The 22188-nt window shown below is 34.9% G+C and overlaps 1 protein-coding gene, 1 non-coding gene and 1 pseudogene across 2 annotated transcripts; 1 reads left to right on the top strand and 2 right to left on the bottom strand.

Moving 5' to 3' along the window:
• Window positions 1-1900: 1900 nt before the first annotated feature.
• On the top strand, window positions 1901-4460 carry LOC133860207 (tricyclene synthase TPS4, chloroplastic-like; annotated as a pseudogene).
• A 10070-nt stretch (window positions 4461-14530) lies between these two features.
• LOC133862108 (small nucleolar RNA R71) lies at window positions 14531-14636 on the bottom strand. The gene has a single exon (XR_009899131.1). It is a non-coding gene; the product is annotated as a small nucleolar RNA R71 (small nucleolar RNA).
• A 4505-nt stretch (window positions 14637-19141) lies between these two features.
• On the bottom strand, window positions 19142-19936 carry LOC133860208 (uncharacterized). Its single transcript, XM_062295854.1, has one exon. It carries the CDS (start codon window positions 19934-19936, stop codon window positions 19142-19144), a length of 795 nt encoding a protein of 264 aa, XP_062151838.1.
• Between the last annotated feature and the right edge of the window lie 2252 nt (window positions 19937-22188).

Raw genomic sequence — 22188 nt, forward strand, 5'->3', positions numbered from 1 at the left:
GACAGCTTCTTCTTCTTTCTTTCTTTCTTTCTTTCTCTCTTTTTTTTTTTTTTTTTTTTTTTTTAATTTGAAATTTAGTTAAACCCAATTTATAAAAATGACATGTGCCCTTTAAAATATGAATTCAAATTCGGTTTAACCTAATTTATAAAAATGAAATATATCACTTAAAATATGAAAAACACATGTATTTTTGAAGGGTATATGTATCTTAACTAGGGTGGGCGCAAGGCAGGGCGGGGCAAATTTTCTCCATTTTCGCCTTTGCCCTGTACCCCTGCAGGTTGAGAATTTCTCACCTGCAATCTGCATAAAAAAAAAAGGAAATTCGTTGCGGGGCGGAGGCTGCAAGTTCAGAGGGGTGAGGTGGGGAGTGAAGAAGATGAAGATTGGCGCATTGTTCTTCCTTATCCATGTGAAATTTATCGCTACTTTCCATTGAGGTTTCACAACTTGATAACCAAAAACACACTCAAAATCAACCATAAAAACCATCTACTTCATCAAAACATAAGCAGTTCAAAAGCTCGCTTCCGCTGCTAAGAATGGCAAAGTTTGAACCACTCACCCTTTTCCCCTTGAGACATCTCGGTCCGGAAGGCCATGGTCGGGGCCGAGAGAGTTTTGGCGAGGACTAGAAATGGGGGCCTCTGAGTATGGGCATGGCGGGAAAGGAATGACAAGTCTAGGGTTAGCGAGGGGGTGACTGAGTTAGGGTTTTGGTAAAGGTTGAAGAAGATGAGAAGGCCAAGATCGGTGCAGCCGCGCAAGGGGAGGCTGTGAAAAGAGGAGAACAATGAAGAGAGGAGGGAAGGGAGGGGGGGGGGGGGGTGCGGCGCTTGGGAGAAAACTCTAAAAGAGTTTTATTTTTTATTTTCTTTTCTTCCTGCGGGGACCCGCAACCCGTCCCGCCCTGCACGACTATACCAAATTCGAGGTTTTGCAGGGCGGGGCAGGTCATGCGGATTTTGCATAGCTCTAATCATAACTCACTAAGTCGGAACGTGATTTGAAACTGGTCACTCACTTTCTAAAAATCAATATTAACTCCTTCAGTTTTTCGCGAATTTGAAATCAGTCATTCGGTCATTTTTTTTTGTCCATTTTTACATCTTCTGTTAGTGTCACATCCGTATTTTTGCCACATTACCTAAATATATATATATATGTGGCTGTGCGGCCACCCCGAAATGGATCTGGGGGTCCCCCCCTCAAAAAAAAAAAAAAAAAAAATCCTTTTCTTAATTTTTTTTTTAGCCATACAAAATGCAATTCCTTAACAGTACAAAATATTATTTTTCAGCAAATCTAGTCACAAGAATGCATTTGTTCCTCTTAACTTTTTTAGTAGATTTACCAAACGGCCCTCAAAGTACGTGTCTCTTGAACCTGATTTGGTTTGTCCCTCTCAAACCGGCTACGAGTAAATGACAATCGTTTTGTCCACTCCAAACCTCTCCAACCCTTGAGGCATGTCTGACAAAGCTTTTTGTCTGGACTTTCACACTTTTTGGTTTTTTTTTTTTTTTTTTTTTGAACTCTGCCACTTCAAAATATTGGTTTTTCGTTTTATATCATATTAATAATTTCTTATTATTATTTAAACAAAAATACTTATTTAACCCGGAGATATACACAAAATTCCAAAGTAAAATATGTTTCAAGTTTAAATTTGTTGACGAGACATGCACAAAAATCCTAGGTTTAATAATCAACCTAGTACACATGTTTCCCCAAGGCCAATCACCGACAAATTATTGAGGTCCTATATATATAGATCGAGCTTCACGCCTTCCTATGAAAATCGCAAGCAAATTATATCTGAAGCCTCATGTCACTAATCCACCTATTCCCCTTATCCCACAATTTCTCCTTGCCTCTTAATTTTCCAAATTATTCCATGACAAAAAAGAGACCTCTTCTTCTCCACCGCAAATTTGGGCACCACTACTTCCGATGCTTTTCCACTATACCAACTTCCCATTTACAAGTTTATCAAAGGAAATCCGCCAATTACCAGCCAAGCTTATGGAGTTACGATTTTGTGCAGTCCTTGAAGAGTGATTATGCGGTAACCATGCACATTTCTCAAACCCTCCCTCTCTTTCTAAAGTTGAAAAATGTTTGTCTAACTACTAAGAGACTATATTTGAACAATAATAATTAAGATGAACGCTATATATAAATATTTATCTCAAATTGCATGTGATCATGCAGGATGAACGATACAAAGATAGGGCAAAGAAGCTGGAGGAGGATGTGAGAAGTATGATTAATAATGAAAATGCGGACTTATTGGAAACACTTGAACTGATTGATGATATTCAACGATTAGGTTTGGGATACCGATTTGAGAGGGACATAACAAGAGCCCTTGACAACTTCGCATCTTCAAAATGCTGTAATGAAGGAATTGAGAAGAGTCTCCATGCTACTGCTCTAAGCTTTAGGCTCCTCAGACAACAAGGCTATCATGTCTCTCAAGGTAATATATATATATATATATATATACACATATGTACCTTCTATGATATCATGCTAATTCTCTAATTTTTTTTTTTTTTTTTTGGATGAATTAAAAAACTTGTTGATTTCATTTCCCATGTTGATGGTACGATCGATCTTCTTATAACATATTTGTATGAATTAAACACAGATGTATTTAGCAGTTTCAAGGACCATAATGGCAATTTCAAGGAATGCCTTAGAAATGATGTCAAAGGAATGTTGGGTCTATATGAAGCTTCTTATCTTGCTTTTGAAGGAGAAAACGTCTTGGAAGAGGCCATGACATTCACAAGAATGCATCTCAAGGAACTCAAAGGAGATGTGAGCAAAAGCATGGCAGAACAAATTAATCGTGCATTGGATGTTCCATTGCACCGTAGAATGCTAAGGCTAGAAGCTCGGTGGTATATTGAGGCATACAATAAGAGGGAAGGTGCAAATTCTCTCCTACTTGAACTTGCAAAGTTGGATTTTAACATAGTGCAGTCGGTGTAAAAGAGAACTTCAAGATATGTCAAGGTAAGAAATGTTCGAAGTATTTATTCACATCACTAAGGCAGGCTTCTGTGAAAATGTGGAAATTGACTTTGCCATGGCTTGAATGTTAAGTGGAAACTTAATTGGTTTCACCTTATGCCATTTAGGTGGTGGAAAGACATGGGTCTGGCAAAAAACTTGAGCTTCACTAGAGATAGACTGATGGAATGCTTCTTTTGGACAGTTGGAATGGCATTCGAACCTGAATTAAGTAATCTTCGTAAGGGGTTAACGAAAGTGGCTGCTCTTGTAACCACTATTGATGATGTCTATGATGTTTATGGTAACTTGGATGAACTAGAGTTGTTTACAGATGCGGTTGACAGGTTAATACTTGATAACTCTTCCCCTCCTCCTCCCCCACCCCCCAAAATAAAATAAATAAATAAATAAATAAAAGTGAAGAAAAGAAAAGAAAGAAATATTTGTAATATAATGGAATCCTTTACTTATAACTTTTATTTAAACAGTTAAGCTACTTTTAATTTCTTGATTGTGTTTTCAGATGGGATGTCAATGCCGTGAAAAATCTACCTCACTATATGAAGTTATGCTTCTTAGCTCTCTACAACACTGTTAATGAGATGGTATATGACACTCTTAAGGAGAAAGGAGAAAACACAATTCCATACCTAAAAAAAGCGGTATATGCAGCCATACTATAGTTTTCTTTTTCTTTTTTACATGAATTGTTAGTCGTTTGAAATTTTAAATCTAAGAATCTTGGTGTTTTTTCTTTTATTTTAGTGGGCTGATCTGTGTAAAGCATTCCTACAAGAAGCAAAGTGGTGTCACTACAAAGATATGCCAAGCTTCAAAGACTATCTTGACAATGCCTGGCTATCTTCTTCGGGGGTGGTCTTCCTTGTTCATTCTTACTTTTTCTTGAATCAAAAGTTCACAAAGCAAGCACTCGAGGGCTTAGAAAAATGCCACGACCTTTTGCGTTGGCCGTCAATTATTTTTCGACTTTGCAATGATCTGAGTACTTCAATGGTATTCTTTTTACAACATAATATTCCATAGTGTTTTTTTGTGTAAAATGAATTTTAAGGTCCATACGATCATCGTCATTGGAACCACTACTTCACACTAACATATTTTGCTGTTTATTTGAAATACAGGGAGAGTTAAGAAGAGGTGAAACTGCAAATTCACTCAATTGCTACATGCATGAAAGTGGTGTTTCTGTGGAAGTTGCTGGGAAACACGTCAGTAACATGATTGATAGGACTTGGAAAAAGATGAATGAAGAGCGAGTACTTAATTCTCCATTTGGAGAAGGTTTAGTGGTAACAGCAATCAATCTTGCACGGATTGCCCAATGCACGTACCAATATGGAGATGGGCACGGAGCCCCAGACGTTAAAGCAAAAAATCGAATTGTATTAGTGATAATAGAGCCTGTTTAAGTCAATGAGAGATAGACCATTCTCCATCAATTACAAACATGTATGTGTGGCGGAGATGTGAGAAGTGAATGAAAAATTTGTTTCCATATATGCGTGCGCACATATCACATATGAAACTCAGAACAGGTAGCAAAAATATCCATGGAAATGTTGGGCACAAGTTTAATCTACCCGAGCATTAATATTTCCCTAAGTGTAAGACATGCGTTTTAATCACAAAACCATACCTTTTATACTAGACTATTGTTATCCAAACACTCAATCAATATTAAAGTGCTTTTTAACATATTTTATTAAACCCTAAATGTGATTTTAAGAACTACATTTTTACAAATTGTACTTTGAAATCATTAATTTGTTTAAAATCCCAATTATTCAAACTGCGATTTCAAAAGGGCCCTTAATCTCCTCTTCATATGTACGTACATAAAAACGGACTGAAGGTTGGCCGGAAGGAGAACCTTCACTCTAATTACCCTCTCCACTTTTCTCTTCTTTCATTGAAATACTTTAATCTTAATGTTTTGGCTTAAGTAATAAGGGTTCATCTTGGTGGCATTCCGTCTAAGATTTGAATATTTTTTTGTTCAAACAATTTTTTAAGGTCATGCCCTCCGGCTTTGCCGGAGTCTTTTGTACACGTTCAAATTTAATTTACAGGATCAGGATGAATATACAAATTAACCCTAGCAACCTTAATCTCTTCGATCCTCTACGAGTGGCGTGCATGGACTCGATCGTGATCTCTTCCCATATTTTGAAGCACACAAGCACTAATCCTAGGTTCACAGTCAACCTACGTATGAGGTCTCCTAGCCTCCTCGTTACCTTGTGATTGAGAAATGAGTCAAGTCTCGTGGAGGAAATTGGAGATTTTCAATGGTAGATACGATAATTCACATGCCTTTGGACCATTCACATGCCTTGCTAATTCCACATCTCTCCAAATCTTGGGACCATTCACATACTGATCATTCAACATCTCTTTGTCTACTTTAAACTTGTGCCCTACAAAAACTCTGCTTTCAAATCATTGGTTTTGTGGCCTGAATAAATTCTGCTTGAAATCATTCGTAAGTGTATGACATGAGCTTTAATCACATTCTTGTTTCTATGAAAAATAGGAGCCAGAAAAATCAGCAATATTCTGCTGAAGTTTCGCATGGCCTCAAAGTCTTCTTCCTGTACTCCCTCATTCGACCACCACTAGTTTTCCTCTTTCAGTAGTCAGTCCCAACAAAGTGCCGGATTCTCTATACTTCGATAATGTCCAGAGAAAAGCGAGATATCTAAGCCAACTCAATTAAAAGCATTTTTGACAGAATAGGTAAATAATTTATAATAGTTAAATTTAATTATTATGAGTTATTTTTGGTCTCTAGTTGAATAGACAAAATAAAATTTTGACTATTTTGACTAGAAATGCTCTAACTTTAGCAAAATACGCAAGCTTTCTCTTTTTTGTTGTTCTCTATCAATTACAAACATGTATGCTAATAATAATAATAATAATAATAAATTATGAACATGTATGTGTGGCGGAGACGTGAGCTGAGAATGAAAATGAAAAACTTTGTTCCAAATAAACTAGCTACAAAATGTACACTTTTTATGCAAAAAATGCACATACCAATATGGCGATGGGCACAGAGCACCAGACATCGAGTCCTGTCAATGATAATGGAGCCTGTTTCACTCATTAAGAGATAAACTTTAATTAATAATGATATAGACCTTAATTTTAAAAATTTCGATTTAAGTATTTTTCATAGTCCAAATTAATTCAGTTACTAAATTATATTTAGTTTCATAAAGAGTTATTTTTCTCTTTTGACATTTTAAACATGTGGGAGACATATAGGAATAGGCTTTGTTTGTTTTGACGTATATTATTAACAAACTTATTAACAAATAGGGTTGTCATGAATTTACTAACATGAATTGTAATAGATAAAAGTATAAATGTGTTTTTATTTTTTATTTTTTATTTTTTTTATTTTTTTTATTGTAATAGATAAAAGTATAAAATTGTTTTTTTTTTTTTTTTAAAAAGCAAATATGTTTCTAATGTTGCATGCGATGGATTATGGGACATGCAGTTCAGATCCCAAGGCAAAAAGTTTTACAGCCATGGCGGCGTGGGTTATTTTGAAGGAATGACTTCATGTGCCTCTTTTGTGGGTTTTCTAGTTAGTCCAAATAAGAATTCCCTTGTATGTTTCTATGGGCAGTTCTTTCTTTTTACTTGTGATGATAATTGTACCTTTTGGAGGTTAATTGCACTGAAAACTCCAACAGCATGAAAATGTTATCCTGAGATAAGGCTACATAATTTGTTTCGATTGTTAATACTTTTTTAAGGGTGTTTTTGAAAGTTTGAAAAAGTGTTCGTAATTTTGAGTGTTTTGTTTAATAAGTCGTTAGTTAACGTTTTAAATTTTGTTACAGGAAGCCGTAGAATGGGAGCACAAAAGCAAAGTTGCAGGCAAAATGCACGCTTGTGGGCATGATGCACATGTTGCCATGCTTCTTGGTGCTGCATGCCAAGATATTGAAGACTCGCGAACATCTTTTGAAGGTTTGGCTTCGATCAGCTCATTTCTATAACGATTAATGAATGCATGGTTCAAATTTGTCCTGCATTTTTGTTTTGTGACTGATTTTTTTTCCTCCTTTTCTTTATTGTTTAGGATTCCTTTCGATTAAAATTTCACACTTTGGACATATGATATTAGATTAATTAATTAGGTAGGAGGGAAATTTTGTCCTTTGCAAGGCCAAATGTGAGAGGATGGATCGAGTGGTGCAATACCTTTCATAAGGGTTGAATTTGTGTGTTCAACATTGGATCCACAAAAAGTACTACTGCAAAAGGATGGGATTATTTATTACTCCGTCGTGTGTAGCTACACATGACCTTAAAGGATTTCTGCTTTGCTGGTTGGACGTTTTGTGGCATTTATAACTTGTCTTGGCTTCAGTTTGTTTGGCAATTAATGGGTTTTTCTTCAATTGATGCCATGAACAGAATGCCTCCATTAACACCTTTGCTTCTGTCTTGAGACTGACTGCAATTCTCAGGACAGATTGCAATTTGCCTGACTGTAAAGTTTTCGATGAAATTAACTTGCCTGCTCGACTGCTGAAACAAACAATCACACAGAATCTCGATCTAACCTAACCTCCACATTTAGTGCCAAAATAACTTGCATTCAGTAAGCCTTAAAGCACATAAGAAGCATCACAAAGAAGGGCAACCCAATAGTATATAAAAGAAAATTTGTTCACGCTGTCCATGCATCGAAGCATGCATTGAAAGTGTGGCGTTTAATCATGGAAGACTGGTAATTAATGCATTTGGTGTGCCTCGAATTCCTCATTTCCTGAGAAACATTGCCTTCACAAGATGTTCTCCCCATTCATAAATATGTATATATCACTGCTTCTTCACACGAATATTCGTACCGTCAATGTTGCAGGGGAAGCCGGTGCCGTGGACAGCACAACTTTGTGGGGGCTGCTAAACTAAATGACACCTAGGGTAAAGAAAAGGGTAATTTTATGTAGTAAATTTTTGTACAATTCCATTCTCAGTAAATTTATCAAAAATAGTGAGCCAAATCACTAATAATAATAATAATAATAAAAAATCCTCCTAAAAATGGTGATTTTTGTGATTACTATTCATTCACCAAAAGAATAAAAATAATAAATTTTTTTCTGCCTCTTTTCTTTTTCTTTTTTTCACACTCAAAACAAATGTTCATTTCTCTCACTTTTATTTTTATTTTTATTTCTTATCCTAACGTTTATATATTTTGAAAGCATATGAGCTTTTTTGAAAACTATAATTGTTAAGAATTTTTTTTTTCTTTAAAATATGACCGTTATATTAAGACAAATATTTAGAAATATGACTTTTTAAAAAAATTAAACATTCAAAAATAAAAATGTTAGAAAAAGAAGGAATGTGAAGGCCTTTCCTTCGAAATGAGACCCGGAAAAGAAAGAGCTATGCTATTGACCGAACCTTTCGTAGTGACTTCGAATCAATAGGCCTCTCCTTTTTTTTTCACTTTTCTTTTCTTTATTTTTTATTTTATTTCTTATACTAATGTTTATATATATTGAAAGCATAGGAGATTTTTTTTTTTTGAAAAATATAACCGTTAAGATTTTTTTTTCCAAAGAAAATATGACCGTTATATTAAGACAAATATTTAGAAATATAACCTCTAAGAAAAGACAAACTTTCAAAAATATAAATGTTAGAAAAAAAAAGAAGAAATCTTTAAAAGTAATATTTAAATGAAATAGTAAAAGTGAATAGCTAAAATGATGAGATTGCTGGGGTGCTTTAAAAAAGTGGATATATAAAATAAAAAAAATGTGATTTTTAGTTATTTTGACTATTAAAATTTGGTGAGTCTACTAGGAATACTCTAACTGCCATACAATTTGGATAATGTACATGTATGTGGTAGTAAAGACTAGTCTTTGAATCAATATTTGATTTTTATTTTTACAAATACTATTTTAAATATTAATTTTTTTAATGTCACGTCATCCAGTTATATGTCAATTGTAAAGAAGTCTCTTAAATGTTCACAGAAATATTTATATATATACATGTAGGAGAAAAATATGTTAGTTTTAAAAGAAATTAAATTATGAGAAAATTTGAGAAAGCAATTGAAAGGAAAAGGGTAGAGAATTAATGGTTGCGGAAGAGATCAACAAAGAGACACTTATCACATATAAGGGTTGTTCTTCCTCCAATGTAGATACAGACCGAGGGAGATTTAGAGAGAGACAGATAGATTTTTATTCTTAATTCTTTCCTTTTATATGTTATCATTCTATTTCTTTCTTCTTCTTCTTCTTCTTTTTTTTTTTTTGAAATCTATCATTCTATTTCATAGTTCTATTGATTTTAATACCCATAACTCAACCTGTGAATATACGTTGCGTAGGATGCCCAGATGGCTTATTAAAGAGAAAACATGGTAGACAAAATGCTGCATCTTTTTTCTTCGAATATTCAAGCCATGTAGGAAATAAATTGAACCATGAAGGTTGAAAGCTATGAAGATGATTTGGATTTCCAGATTTTGGATACTCTTCAAGGATAAATTGGTACGGACCAGCTTAAATGTAAGCTCGTCGAATTTCATCCTGTTGATTAACATTATACTCCCATATTTGACGATGCAATCCATGATCAAACTCCAATGAACTAATATCAAATTCATTGACATCAAATATTTGATATTTTTTAGAAGAGTTTTCAAAAACTATGATATCAGAAGTTGGCGACGATGTATCACTAACATTGGCATTTGAACTTTGTGCATTTTTTCTTTTGAAAAAGTCAAGTATTTATTTGGCTTTCCCATCATCTACAAATAAATTTACATGGTTATATTGGAGTCTTTAGAAAAGTAAGAAAAAAATATTTGTAAGTTAGCAATTAATGAACTCACATAAAGAATAATAGAATATAATAGCTTTCACATGTCAAATTCTCTAATTAATTGTTTAGACTTATAAATTATAATAACAAATATTCAGAATATTTAATAATCATAATATTATAATTACAATACCACTTATATTAGGAATTGAGCTTAGAAAACTAACCTCAAAAAGTGTGACATGCGTTGAGTGATTTGACACCGCTTCTATGTTGCAAATTAATTATTGTTTTGTATCGTAAAAATCATATCAAATCAACCATTTTCAAAATTTTATCTGTACACAATACACAACACAATTAACAAACCTATTAAAAAAAAAACTTTGTAAATTTTATCTGCACACAATACACAAAATAATTAGCAAACCTTTTAAAAAATAAAAAACTTTGTACCTATCGCTGTGATTTTTTGTACCTATCACTGTATCACAGCATCTCTATTAGCTTTTTGGATATTGAGAACAAAAAAATAATTTTTTTCTTTCACTCTCTAGGGACAATTGGACAAACATCAAAAGCTTAAAGCTTTTTCAATGGACAAGTCAAGTCAAAAAAGTACACAAATCCACAATATTTTTTTCACTTTTCTAGTGTCTAGTCACTTCCATAAAAAAAAAAAAAAAGTTGTTTTTCACTCTCTCGGCTCCCCTAGTCTGAGTAGTCTCATCTCCTTCCTCAGAAAGGCAAAAGACTCAGAGCCAAGACTCCTCTCCTTCCTCAGAAAGGCGAAAGCCAAACGGCCCAAACACAAGTTCAAGAATCAAGTTGAAAATAAAAAGTTATCAATAGTTATCATCACCAAAAAATATGAGTACAATAGATTACCATGGTGTCATGGACCCGGCGTGTAAAGCGATAATATTGTGCTTACTGCAATGCTTGGCTGTGGTGTCGGATTTGGTGTGCAAACTAGAAACTGCAGTGGGTCGGCTGAGGGATTGAGAAGAGTAGAGGTATTCCGTATTCTTGTTTCATTTTTTTTATTAAATATTTTTGTTTCAAAATTTGAGTTGTTTAGCTGTGTTGAAACTGGAAACGCCCCTCTTAATTAAGTGCTTGCCGGCTTTTGATGTCTAGACACTACAAGTTTACAATAAATTTGTGGATTTGGGCTTTTTTTAAGGTTTATTTGGTTAATGAACAAAAATTAATTGGGTAAGGGTCAACAAATTGAGAAGGGGCCAATGGGCTAATTATTTGTTTTGTTTTTTTTTTTAGAATTTTTTTTTATCCTTATACTTTTTCTTTTTCAAATAAGTGTGGGGGGAGAAGGGGGGGGGCGCATGGCCCCTGCCGGCCCCCTCCCCCCCTCCTCCGTCTCTGTCTTCAATAGAATAGACAAATAATTTATAATAGTCAAATTTGATTATTATGAATTTATGAGTCATTTTTCAACGACAAACATGTATGTTGAAAATAATAATAATAATAAAAAATTACAAACATTTATGTGTGGCAGAGACGCAAGCTGAGAATGAAAAACTTTGGTTCCAAATAAACTAGCTACAAAATGTACACTTCTATGCCAAAAATGCTCGTACCAATATGAAGATGGGCACGGAGCCCCATACATGGAAGAAAAAAATCAAGTCATGTCAGTGATGATAGAGCCTGTTTTACTCATTAAGAGATAAACTTTAATTAATAATTAATGATATAGACCTTAATTTTAAAAATTTCGATTCAAGTCTTTTTCATAGTCCAAATTCAGTTACTAAATTATATTTGGTTTCAGAAAGAGTGATAAGTCTTGAATTATTCGATTCAAGACCCCTTTATTTGCATTTGTTAGACCTAGTTTGTGTTGTATATATAACGTTTTATTGTAGTTTTGTGTTTTGTCTTATTTTCAGGTCTTAGTGGAAATCTAGTTTAAAATACTTGAATTAGACCTGGAAATACATCAAGGGCATTTTGGTCATTTCCAGAGTTCGAGGCTGATCCTGAGAAGATAAAAAATCGTCCAAGGCATTTCGATCGATCGATTATTTGTACAGCTAATAATTCGATCGATCGACTTTCAGTCGACTCAACTTCGATCGATCAAGATGCGATCGATCGATTCTCAGAGCAAGACATTTTCGATCGATCGACTTCGCATCTTCCAGAAGGTCAAGATATTTCCAAATCTTTGTGCAATCCAAATCAAAATTTGAGTTTAATGGACAGAAATGGACGGCGACCAGCTCTGTTTGTGCGGCTAGAATTAATCCTTGATGAGTCCTTTGTAAATTAAATCTCTATATATATGAAATTAGGGTTTTAGGTTAAAGCATGCATCTTTTGGGGATTTCGGATTTGCTCAGGTGTATCACTTCAATTTCTTGTATTTTCATTTACTTTGATGCTCGTTCTTCTGGGCTTAGTTCCAGAGGACAATTTCCTTTGTTAAATTTCATGTTCTTAGTTTAGTTTGTTTTTCTTTTTCTTCCTTTTTGTAAACCGAATCTTACATAGTTTAATATAGTTGTTGTTCTTTGTTTTAATCTTGTTTCTTTACTGTTTTTGATTAATTTTCATGCATAGACTAGATTAAATTTATGTCTAGCTAAATTCTATCTTAGGGTTTGATTAATAATCTCTTCCAAAACCATGGGATGTTCTTGAGGTTCTTAGGATTTTCTTGAGATGTGTGATGATTGTTAAGGACCAGAGGATCTCAAAACCCATGCTAAAAGGTTTTGTTTTCAAGATTCTAATCTAATTATTCATGAAAAAGAGTTAAACTTGTCTATGAGTTTTCTTAGATTTCTTGAGTAAAACCAACGTTCTTGGAAACAAGAACGATGTTTTTTTGCAATGATTCTAATTTGACATAATCTATGTTTACCTATTAGAGTCACCTTATAGGGTATACTAGGGAATACCGGTCGTTTCACACCTTTGGTAGTTTAAACCGTTTTTTAATTATAGTGTAACTTTTACATGATACGATCGGTGTAAAACTAGACACCTTATCATTGTGGCCTAGTTAGGGTTTGCATGTATTGTGTATGCTTATTAGGATGTGTTGTAGAGTAGTAAGCTAGGGAGCATTAATCACTCCATACCTTTCGTAGTGTAAACGTTTTTCAATTATAAACTAATCTTTACATGGAGTAGCTTAATGTAAAACTAGGTGCTTTATAACTATGTCTTAACGAAAGTGTTTTCACGTCGAGGTCGTCATAATGGTTGACGCCCATTACGCGCTCATATTATGCATGTTAGGAAGAACCATATAGACTTTAAGCATTTCATTGGTTGAGGATTGGATAAGATCAACACCCTAAGTTTTCTTTTAGTTTGTTTTCATTTTCCGCTTTTATTTATTACCTTAATTGTTGTAGCTTCAATTCTACAATCTTTGCTTTTATTTTTACTCTTAAGTTAAGTTAGATACGTTTCTTTAGATATCCTATTACGCAAAACAACCAATAATATCTGTGGTTCGATCACCCTTACTATAGTACAATCGATATGTACTATTGCGAGTGGTAAACTTATAAATTTAAAATCCACGTAGTCGGTTCGCCCGCTATCAATTTTTGGCGCTGTTGCCAGGGATTAACGGTTGTTTATGGGATATTTAGGATTGTATTTAGTTTGATTTCGTACATATTGTAAATTCTGTCCATAATCTGTTTTTGGTTTTGTATAAAAACTGTTTTTAGTGTTTTTAGTGTTTTAATTCGGTTCTGTCTGTTTTCTGCAGAATTCTGTTTCTGCAGAAAATTCAATCGATCGACTTTCTGTGACCTAAATTTTCGATCGATCGATTTTTGTTTTGAGTAGCACTATTTTTCTGCTCTCTCTAGACCGAATCTACATTTAATTTCTTACTGTCCTGTGCATATTTAGACTTTGATTTTGTTTTAGATTTATTTTTCTGCATTTCTGTTGCATTTTTCTTTTCTGCAAAGAATCGAACGAGCGATTATATAATCGATCGATCGAGGTTTCGATCAATCGACCAAAAAGTCAATCGAGCAACTTTTTCTTGCAGTAGCACTCTAGCTGCTGCTGCACTGCCTCATTGCAGAACCGGTTAGTTTTTCTTCCTTTTTCATTTTATTTCTTTTCCGTACCTTGTATATATAGATTAATTTTTGTTGGTGCATGTTTGCTCGTTATTCATTATCATTGCCTATTTTTCCATACAACCCAAACTTAGAGCGGATTTCTAGACGAAGTAGATCCAAACGGAACTCAAGTCTAAGAGCCTATTCTAACTCACCTATGGCTGAAGAACCAAAGCCTGTGCTGTTGAGGGACCACTATGTTCCCTCGACATACACACCTACTTCAAGCCTTCAGTTGCCGGACATTACGGCAGCTCATTTTGAAATTAAGTCCGGATTCATTCAAATGCTTCCATTATTTTACGGACTTAATATCGAGGACCCTTATAAGCATTTAGATGAATTCATAGAAATCTGCTCCACCATAAGGTTGCACAATTTTACAGAGGATGCTTTGAGGATGCGCCTCTTTCCGTTCTTCTTAAAAGAAAAAGCTAAGTATTGGTTGACTTCCTTAGAGACTAACTCCATTACTTCTTTAGCTTAGATGCAACACGAGTTCCTTAGGAAGTACTTTACCATAGGGAAAACCAATCACATACGAAAAGCCATAACTGGTTTTTCGCAAATAGAGGGAGAACCTTTTCATGAGACTTGGGAGAGGATGAAGGACCTTTTATGAAAGTGTCCACATCATGTTGTTCCTAAGTGGCAGTTAGTACAATGCTTCTATGATGGCTTGATTGAGCCTCATAGACAGATGGTAGATGCCTCATGTGGGGGTACTTTTATGTTGAAGAGTGAGGATGATGCATGGACACTTTTGGTACTTTTATCAGAAAACTCTTTACACCATTCATCATCCGGTCGTAGGACAAACACTAGGAGCCAAACTCTTTATGAGGTATCCTAACCTTTGGACTTGAATGCCAAAGTGGGTGCCTTATCTAGAAAATTAGATCAATTGTTAGCATCTGGTTTTGTGCCTGCGACTGCATCTCATATACACACACCACATGATGCATGCTCATTTTGTTCTGATCCATCACATTAGGCCGGGAATTGTCCTATTATTGGACAATCTTCTGAGCCTCCTTTTGAGCAGATGAACGCAGTTTACTCTAGACCGGTTAGTGATCATTTTAATAATTCTTATAACCCGGCCTTGAGAAAAAATAGTAATATGTGGCGGCCTAATGTTCCACAGTACAATGGACTGCAAAACCAAGCTTATCAGCAGTCCAACAATCAATTTTACCAGCCGCCACCTAATAGTCGTCCTCCCAACCCACAATAGCAATCAACCCTTCCACCTCTTAGAAATTCTACATTTGAGGAAAAGGTATTGACCAGTCTCAGTAAATTTGAGTCTCAGACTCAAATTCTAAATTCACATTCTCAGTCTATAGCAAAGCTAGAAGTCCAACTTGAACAACTAGCTAAGTCCTTTAATGAGAGAGAGATAGGGAAGCGTTCTAGTCCACCTGTTGCAAGTCCTAGGAGTGGAGGGGTAGTCATTGATCCAAAGGTGGGAGAGACAAAGACTGAACCAATAGGGCAATTAGAAAAGACCAAGAGTTATATAATTTCGCTATAACCTCCATGGAAGTTATAACCTTCTTAGGGAATGATTGGGCATAGGATGGCCACACTAATTATGGTGTGATCACCCCTACATCTACATCTATATCTCCCACTTGATCACACTATAACATTTTGGTGATAATATTTAGTATAGCATAATTATCATAATGATGATAGTTTTTATCCATGCTAACTCTCATCTGTAAAACCTACAGATCGGCGTCAGATCTTAATCTTATTCCACGTGTGCACGCTTTTATCATTTTTATCTGACTGCATCCTTTACCATATATTATCATACCAATAACATATTAGGGATGACTTCATTTCCTTATCTTACGAACGAACGGCATCAATTTTTCATGATTGGGAATATAATTCATACCCATTCCATGATTGACAACTTCAGTCATACACAAAACCATGTGTCAACTTGCACTAAATTTTTGATCAAGTTCTTTCTAGAAAATCTCTATTCCTGAGACTTTTCTTGATACACCTTATTAGCATCTTTTTACACTTTCAGAGCATAGATATTACTCGATCCCAACATAATGCCTTTCAAATGGATTTTACATTTATGTGAGATGCAATATCCGTACCTCATCAATGTCATCTGCTCTTTAATTTGACCATTATTTTATCATAGAACAGAAGTGCATAAAATCGTTCTTCTAAGCGTCCCGAGATCCTTCCGACTATGCATTAACCCATATAGCTATCACTTCGGTATATCTCAATCCCATTATATCTACATGCTCTCTGAATTTTTCCAGAGACAATCCTTTGGTCATAGGATTGGCTACCATTTCAGTTGATGAAAGAAATTCAACCTTTATTTCTCATTTCTCTACTATATCTTGAATATAGTGATAATTTATATCAATGTGTTTACCTTTAGTACTATGTGCACCACTTTTTATTAAAGAAATAACAGACTTATTATCACAAAACACATTGACAGGTTTATTATTTATACCTAAGTTTAGACTTTCAATAAAACGTCCAATCCAGACTGCATTACTTACTCTTGTGCTGCATGATATATACTCAGCCTCCATAGTGGATTTGGAACACAATTCTGTTTTTTACTAGACCAAGAAACAACTGTTCCACCAAATAGGAACACATAACCACTTGTAGACTTTCTATCATCTGCATCTCCTGCAAAATCTGCGTCTGTGTTTCTTGCAATTTTTAGATCACTTATACCAAAACATAGCTTGATGTTTTTTGTACCTTGCAAATATCTAAATATTCGCTTTACTTCTTGCCAATGTGCCTTCCCTGGATTGGATTGATATCTACTGACCAATCCTACCGCATGTCAAATATCAGGTCTTGTACTTGTCATAGCATACATTAGACTACCCACTACCCGAGCATAGGGAACGGATTCCATTTCCTTAATATCTGTCTCATTTTCGGGACACATCGTTTAGCTCAGATGTTGACCTATTCAAGTAGGTGTACTTAAAGGTTTACAATTATTCATTTTAAACTTTTTAAGTATCTTGTCCAGATATTTTTCTTGATCTAGGTGTAATAATTTTGAATTTCTATCTCTAGAAATGCTTATTCCCAAAACATAGTTAGCAGTACCCATGTCTTTCATTTCAAATTCGAATGCTAAGAATACTTTAGTTTTACTAATCATATCTTGGCAATTTCCAGTCAACAATATGTCATCTACATATAATGATAATATAGTTAATTTATCATTGTTTTTACATATATAAATGCAATGATCTAGTGGACTAACCTCGAAACCATTTTCTAGTATTGCTTGATGGAATTTCAAATACCATTGTCTGGATGATTGTTTTAATCCATATAAAGATCTTTTCAATTTGTAGACCTTTTCTTTATGTTTATCTTGTTCAAATCCCTCTGGCTGAATCATATAGATGTCTTCTTTTAATTTCCCATTTAAAAATGCTGTCTTCACATCTAGCTGATGTAATTCTATATTGATTTTAGCTACAATAGACATGATTATTCTGATAGAGGTAAATTTTGCTACTGGTGAATATGTATTTACAAAGTTTATACGGGGTTGCTGAGTAAATCCTTTGGCTACAAACTTATCTTTTTATTTGTCAAGGCTTCCATCTACTTTGAATTTCTTTTTGAGTACCCACTTGCATCCTATTGCTTTCCTTTGACTTGGAAGATCTGTGAGTTCCTATACATCGTTGTTCCTAATTGAATTAATCTCATCATTCATAGCTTTGATCCATTTATCAGCATCAATGCTATTTATCGCTTCTTTAAAATTAATCGGATCATCTTGTAGATTTATGTCATCTACACTTAAAACATAATGATCTTTGAGTTTCATTGATGGTTGCCTTTGTCTTTTACTCCCACTGTTTTTATCTTCTGTATCCATGTGAGATAGATCGTTCGATTTCCTTTTAATACTCCCACTAAGCTGAAGATCTATCTCATGTGCGTTTTTCAGTGGAGAATAGATTGATGGATCCTCTATGTCTTGGAAAAATGTAAGTGCATCTGTAGGAGTGATCTGATTGATATTCTCAAGAAATACAGCATCCCTACTTTCTATCAATCCTTTTTTCAGAATGATAAAATCTATAACCACTACCATTATCCACATACCCTATAAACTTGCATTCCCAGGTTTTGCGTATTAATTTATCTCTTAGAGGTTTTGGGATAAGTACATGTGCTCTACATCCCCATACTTTGAGATGTTGAATATTTGGTTTAAGGCCTGTCCAATATTCATAAGGAGTAAGTAGCTTTGATTTTGTTTTAATTCTATTAAGAATATAGGCTGCAGTTGATAATGCCTTGCTCCAAAAATGAACAGGTAAATCAGTGTTGGCCATCATAGATCTAGTCATTTCCATTAAAGTTCTATTTCACCTCTCTGCAATACCATTTTGATGAGGTTTATAAGGCATCGTGAATAAATGTCGTATTCCATTTTTCTTACAAAAAAATTCCATAGCTTCATATTCACCACCTCTTTCATTATTTAAGCTTTTTATGGATCTACCTAATTGTTTTTCAACTTCTAATTTATATTCTTTAAATTTTTCAATAGCTTCAAACTTATGCTTAATTAGGTAGATATGTCCATATCTTGAATAATCATCAGTAAAAGTAATAAAATATTCCATTCCTCTATGTGTTTTAGTTCTGAAAGGTCCACATATATCCGAATGAATTATTTCCAATAATTCTGTTGATTTCCAATGTTTGGAAAAAGACTTGTTAGTCAATTTTCCTTTAATACATGATTTACATATATTGAAATCTTCAGATCAATGTTTGGTAATAATCCATCCTAACTCATTCGAATTAATTTATCCCTATTAATGTGACCTAATCTTAAATGCCATAAGAAAGAACTATCAATTGACACGGTCAAATAATCAGAAATTGATTTTTTATTATCAACTTTCAAAAAATAAATATGGTCTATTTTAGTACTTTTTACTGATATATTCCCTCTACTAATGTACTCCTTTCCTGATTTAAACTTAATAGTATATCCTTTATCGTCTAATATTGGTACATATATTAAATTTCTATGGATACTTGGTACAAACAAGACATTGTATAAAATAATAACTGACCCATTGACAGAAATTTTACATTTTTCCTTCACCTAAGACATCATTGTAAGTATTGTTGCCCATGTAAACTTTGTGTTCATCAACTGCTTTTTCTATGAAATCAACAAAAAATTTGCGACTTCTTGTAATATGTCTTGTTGTCGCTGAATCTATCCACCATGAATTTGTAGTCGGTTCAACCATCATTACTTCAGTAATTGTCATAGCAATTTCTTTTTGTTTCTTGCCACCATTGGTCTTTGGACAATTTGCTTTAAAATATCCCGTCTTTCCACATCTGTAGCATGCTCTTTTGTTTTTGAAATTCCCTTTAGTTTTACTCGTGAGTTTGCGAAACGAATAGGGTTTTACCCGTGAGTTTGCGTGCGGGTCAAGAGCCAGGTTTGAATTCGGGCTTGGATTTAGATCCAGAACTATGGTCTTGTGGGCCGCGTATTTCCACTTCGGGCCAAGTCGGATCGGGCGCAAATCGGCGTCACTGTGGAGATCTAGAATCGTAGAGGACTGTGCGAGTGAAACAACATTGTTCCTCTGTGAAACGACGTCGTTTTGGCTGGGCCCTTTGGGGTCGAAATCAGCCCCTTTTCTGATCAAAACTGTGTCATTTGGATCAGATTTTGGGCAGTTTTCGAGTTCTAACTGTTCCCATGAATTTGCAGAAAAATTTCGAGAATTAGCAGAGGAAGAAATTGAAGAAAAACCTGAAATTGTTAATTCGTTGAGCAGTTTTTCTACTTCTTCGTCAAGAATGGATCCTTCTCCATCTCTAAATGGTGATTTTCCTTTTTCTCCAAGAGATGATTTTTCCATACGCTCAATGGAAAGATATGTCTCTTGTGGCTTCAATGAAGATGGATGATGAGTGCTCCAGTGATCTTCCTCGAGTAAATAGCGGCGCTTCAAAAGTTCAACATTACCAGTGTATTGTAAACCACCCACAGTGATAGTAAGTGGTTTTGCTTGTGGATTTTGCAATATAAATGAATATTATAGAACGTAATTGTAGATGCCAAACCCAAAACTTGTCGGTTGATCGTTTGAAGGATTTGTCGCAGAATTGTTTGAAGATCTTCAGATTGTTGTTGCTCTTCTCCTAATTTTTCTTTCCCTTTTTCCATTATACCACTGTAGGAAAATAGTTATAAGGATCTGAATGTAGAAGGATTTAGTCCTATTAGGGTAGAAATCCAATGGAGGAGAAAAGAGAAAGAAAAACAGAATTATGCAAGAATGAATTCTTATGTTCTGTTTTTCTACACTTATATATAGAAGTATCATAACTCTTCGTGAAGAGGTATATCACTTCTCTATACAATTCAACTCTTCATGAAGAGTTATATCATTTCTCTTTACAATATTTTTCTAAACAATATAACTCTTTATTGAGAATCATATCATTTCACTATAACCTCTGATGTGTGTTTTAATGAGTACTCGCAAGCGCACGAATCGTTTGCAAAATAGTGTGTGCAAGTGCGATGTCGAATCCACAGGGAAATGGTAAAAAATCAGTGTCTTGCTCAATCAACCTCATTCTAACCTAGTTCCAAGAGTTTGAGGGTTGAACATGCACCAAAATGCTAAGTAAAGAGGAAGAAATGCAATATGTAAAAGGGGACTAAGGTTAAGGAATTCACCAAACCAAATCCGACAACTCACACTCTTGGTTTCCTCTTGAACACCCAAAGAACATTAAGCTTAAGGTGTCATTCAAGTTTCTCAACCATAACCCTTAGAACCATTAAATGAATCCAACTCAAAGATAAATCACAAAGAGTACCCATTTGAAATCAAATCATCCATTGTATCCATTCAAAGAATAAATCACAATGGATATCATCTTTCAAACCGATAAAACAATGTATCCATCGGTTGAAACACATCAAATGTCCTATTTCTACCACCAACCACATTCATTGCAAAAGATAGAGCATTAAATGAATGGAACTTGAACAACAAAATGATATAACATTAAATGTGCAAGTAGAACTACAAGAGTGTGAGTGTCATCAATGGAGAGGTTTCATCTCCAACCTTAGTTGAGAGTTCTAGCCTTCCATGACTAAGAACACCACAAAAACTTGAAGAACAACCATGAAAATAGAAGAATAGCTTTACAAAGACAAATGTCTAAAGAAAGGAGCTACTGAAATCAACTACAAAATGCACGAAATTAATCCTAGCTACTGCTCTGAGAAGTGCTCCCCAACAAGGAGGCATGGCTATGGCTTTATAGAAGGTAAATTAGGGCTAGAAACCTATGTAAATGACTCCTCTACCCCCTTCTAGGGTTCCTCTCTTGCTAGAGACAACCAAGGTCACGAAACCAGCGTGTTCTGCTGCGAAAATCAGAGGGAGGACTGCTTTTTGTCATGGAGAAGCTCCTGATTGGGCGTTCTGGTGCGCTTATGCAAAAGCAGTTTTTGGGGAATTTCGATCGATCGACTAAAAATCGATCGATCAACTTCGGACACAATTTCGATCGATCGACTTTTCAGGACTTCCGAATTTCCAAGCATTTCTTCATGAAATTTTTGCCATTTCTCTCTTATTGACCTACAAAACACAAAAATACAAAAACTAACCAAAGCATCAGAAAATAACAAGGCTAAAGGTCTAACTAATGTAAATCAAGGGGTCCAAATACACAATATTTGGCACTCATCAACCTCCAAGGAAGTTATCACCTTCTTAGGGAATGATTGGGTATAGGATGACCACACTAATTATGGTGTGATCTCCCCTACATCTACAAGATCTTCCGTACAAGGATTACCAGAGGTCCAGAGCGAAAACAAGTTCTTCCACAGGACCTGCCCCTCCTTGTCAAACTCGCAACCCCGCCTCGCACGTACCCTTCCCGCATAGAACCGGCACAGCACGGTTATCCCTTTAAAATTGCGGTTTGCGGGTCCAAAAGATGTAAGCCGCAGGGGTGCGGGGCAGGGCCAAAAAGGGGGGAAAATCGCCCCCCTGCCCCATGCTCACCCCTAAGAATAGGCTTCGTTTGTTTCAACGTAAAATATTTTTTGTTGAAAATATTTTTCGATGTTTTGGCATGT

The sequence above is a fragment of the Alnus glutinosa genome, chromosome 2, assembly GCF_958979055.1.
Source record: "Alnus glutinosa chromosome 2, dhAlnGlut1.1, whole genome shotgun sequence".
Lineage (NCBI taxonomy): Eukaryota > Viridiplantae > Streptophyta > Magnoliopsida > Fagales > Betulaceae > Alnus > Alnus glutinosa.

What these genes read in the sequence shown, in the direction of transcription:
- LOC133860208 (XM_062295854.1), bottom strand. Translation starts at nt 19,936, where the DNA reads ATGGAAAAATCATCTCTTGGAGAAAAAGGAAAATCACCATTTAGAGAT.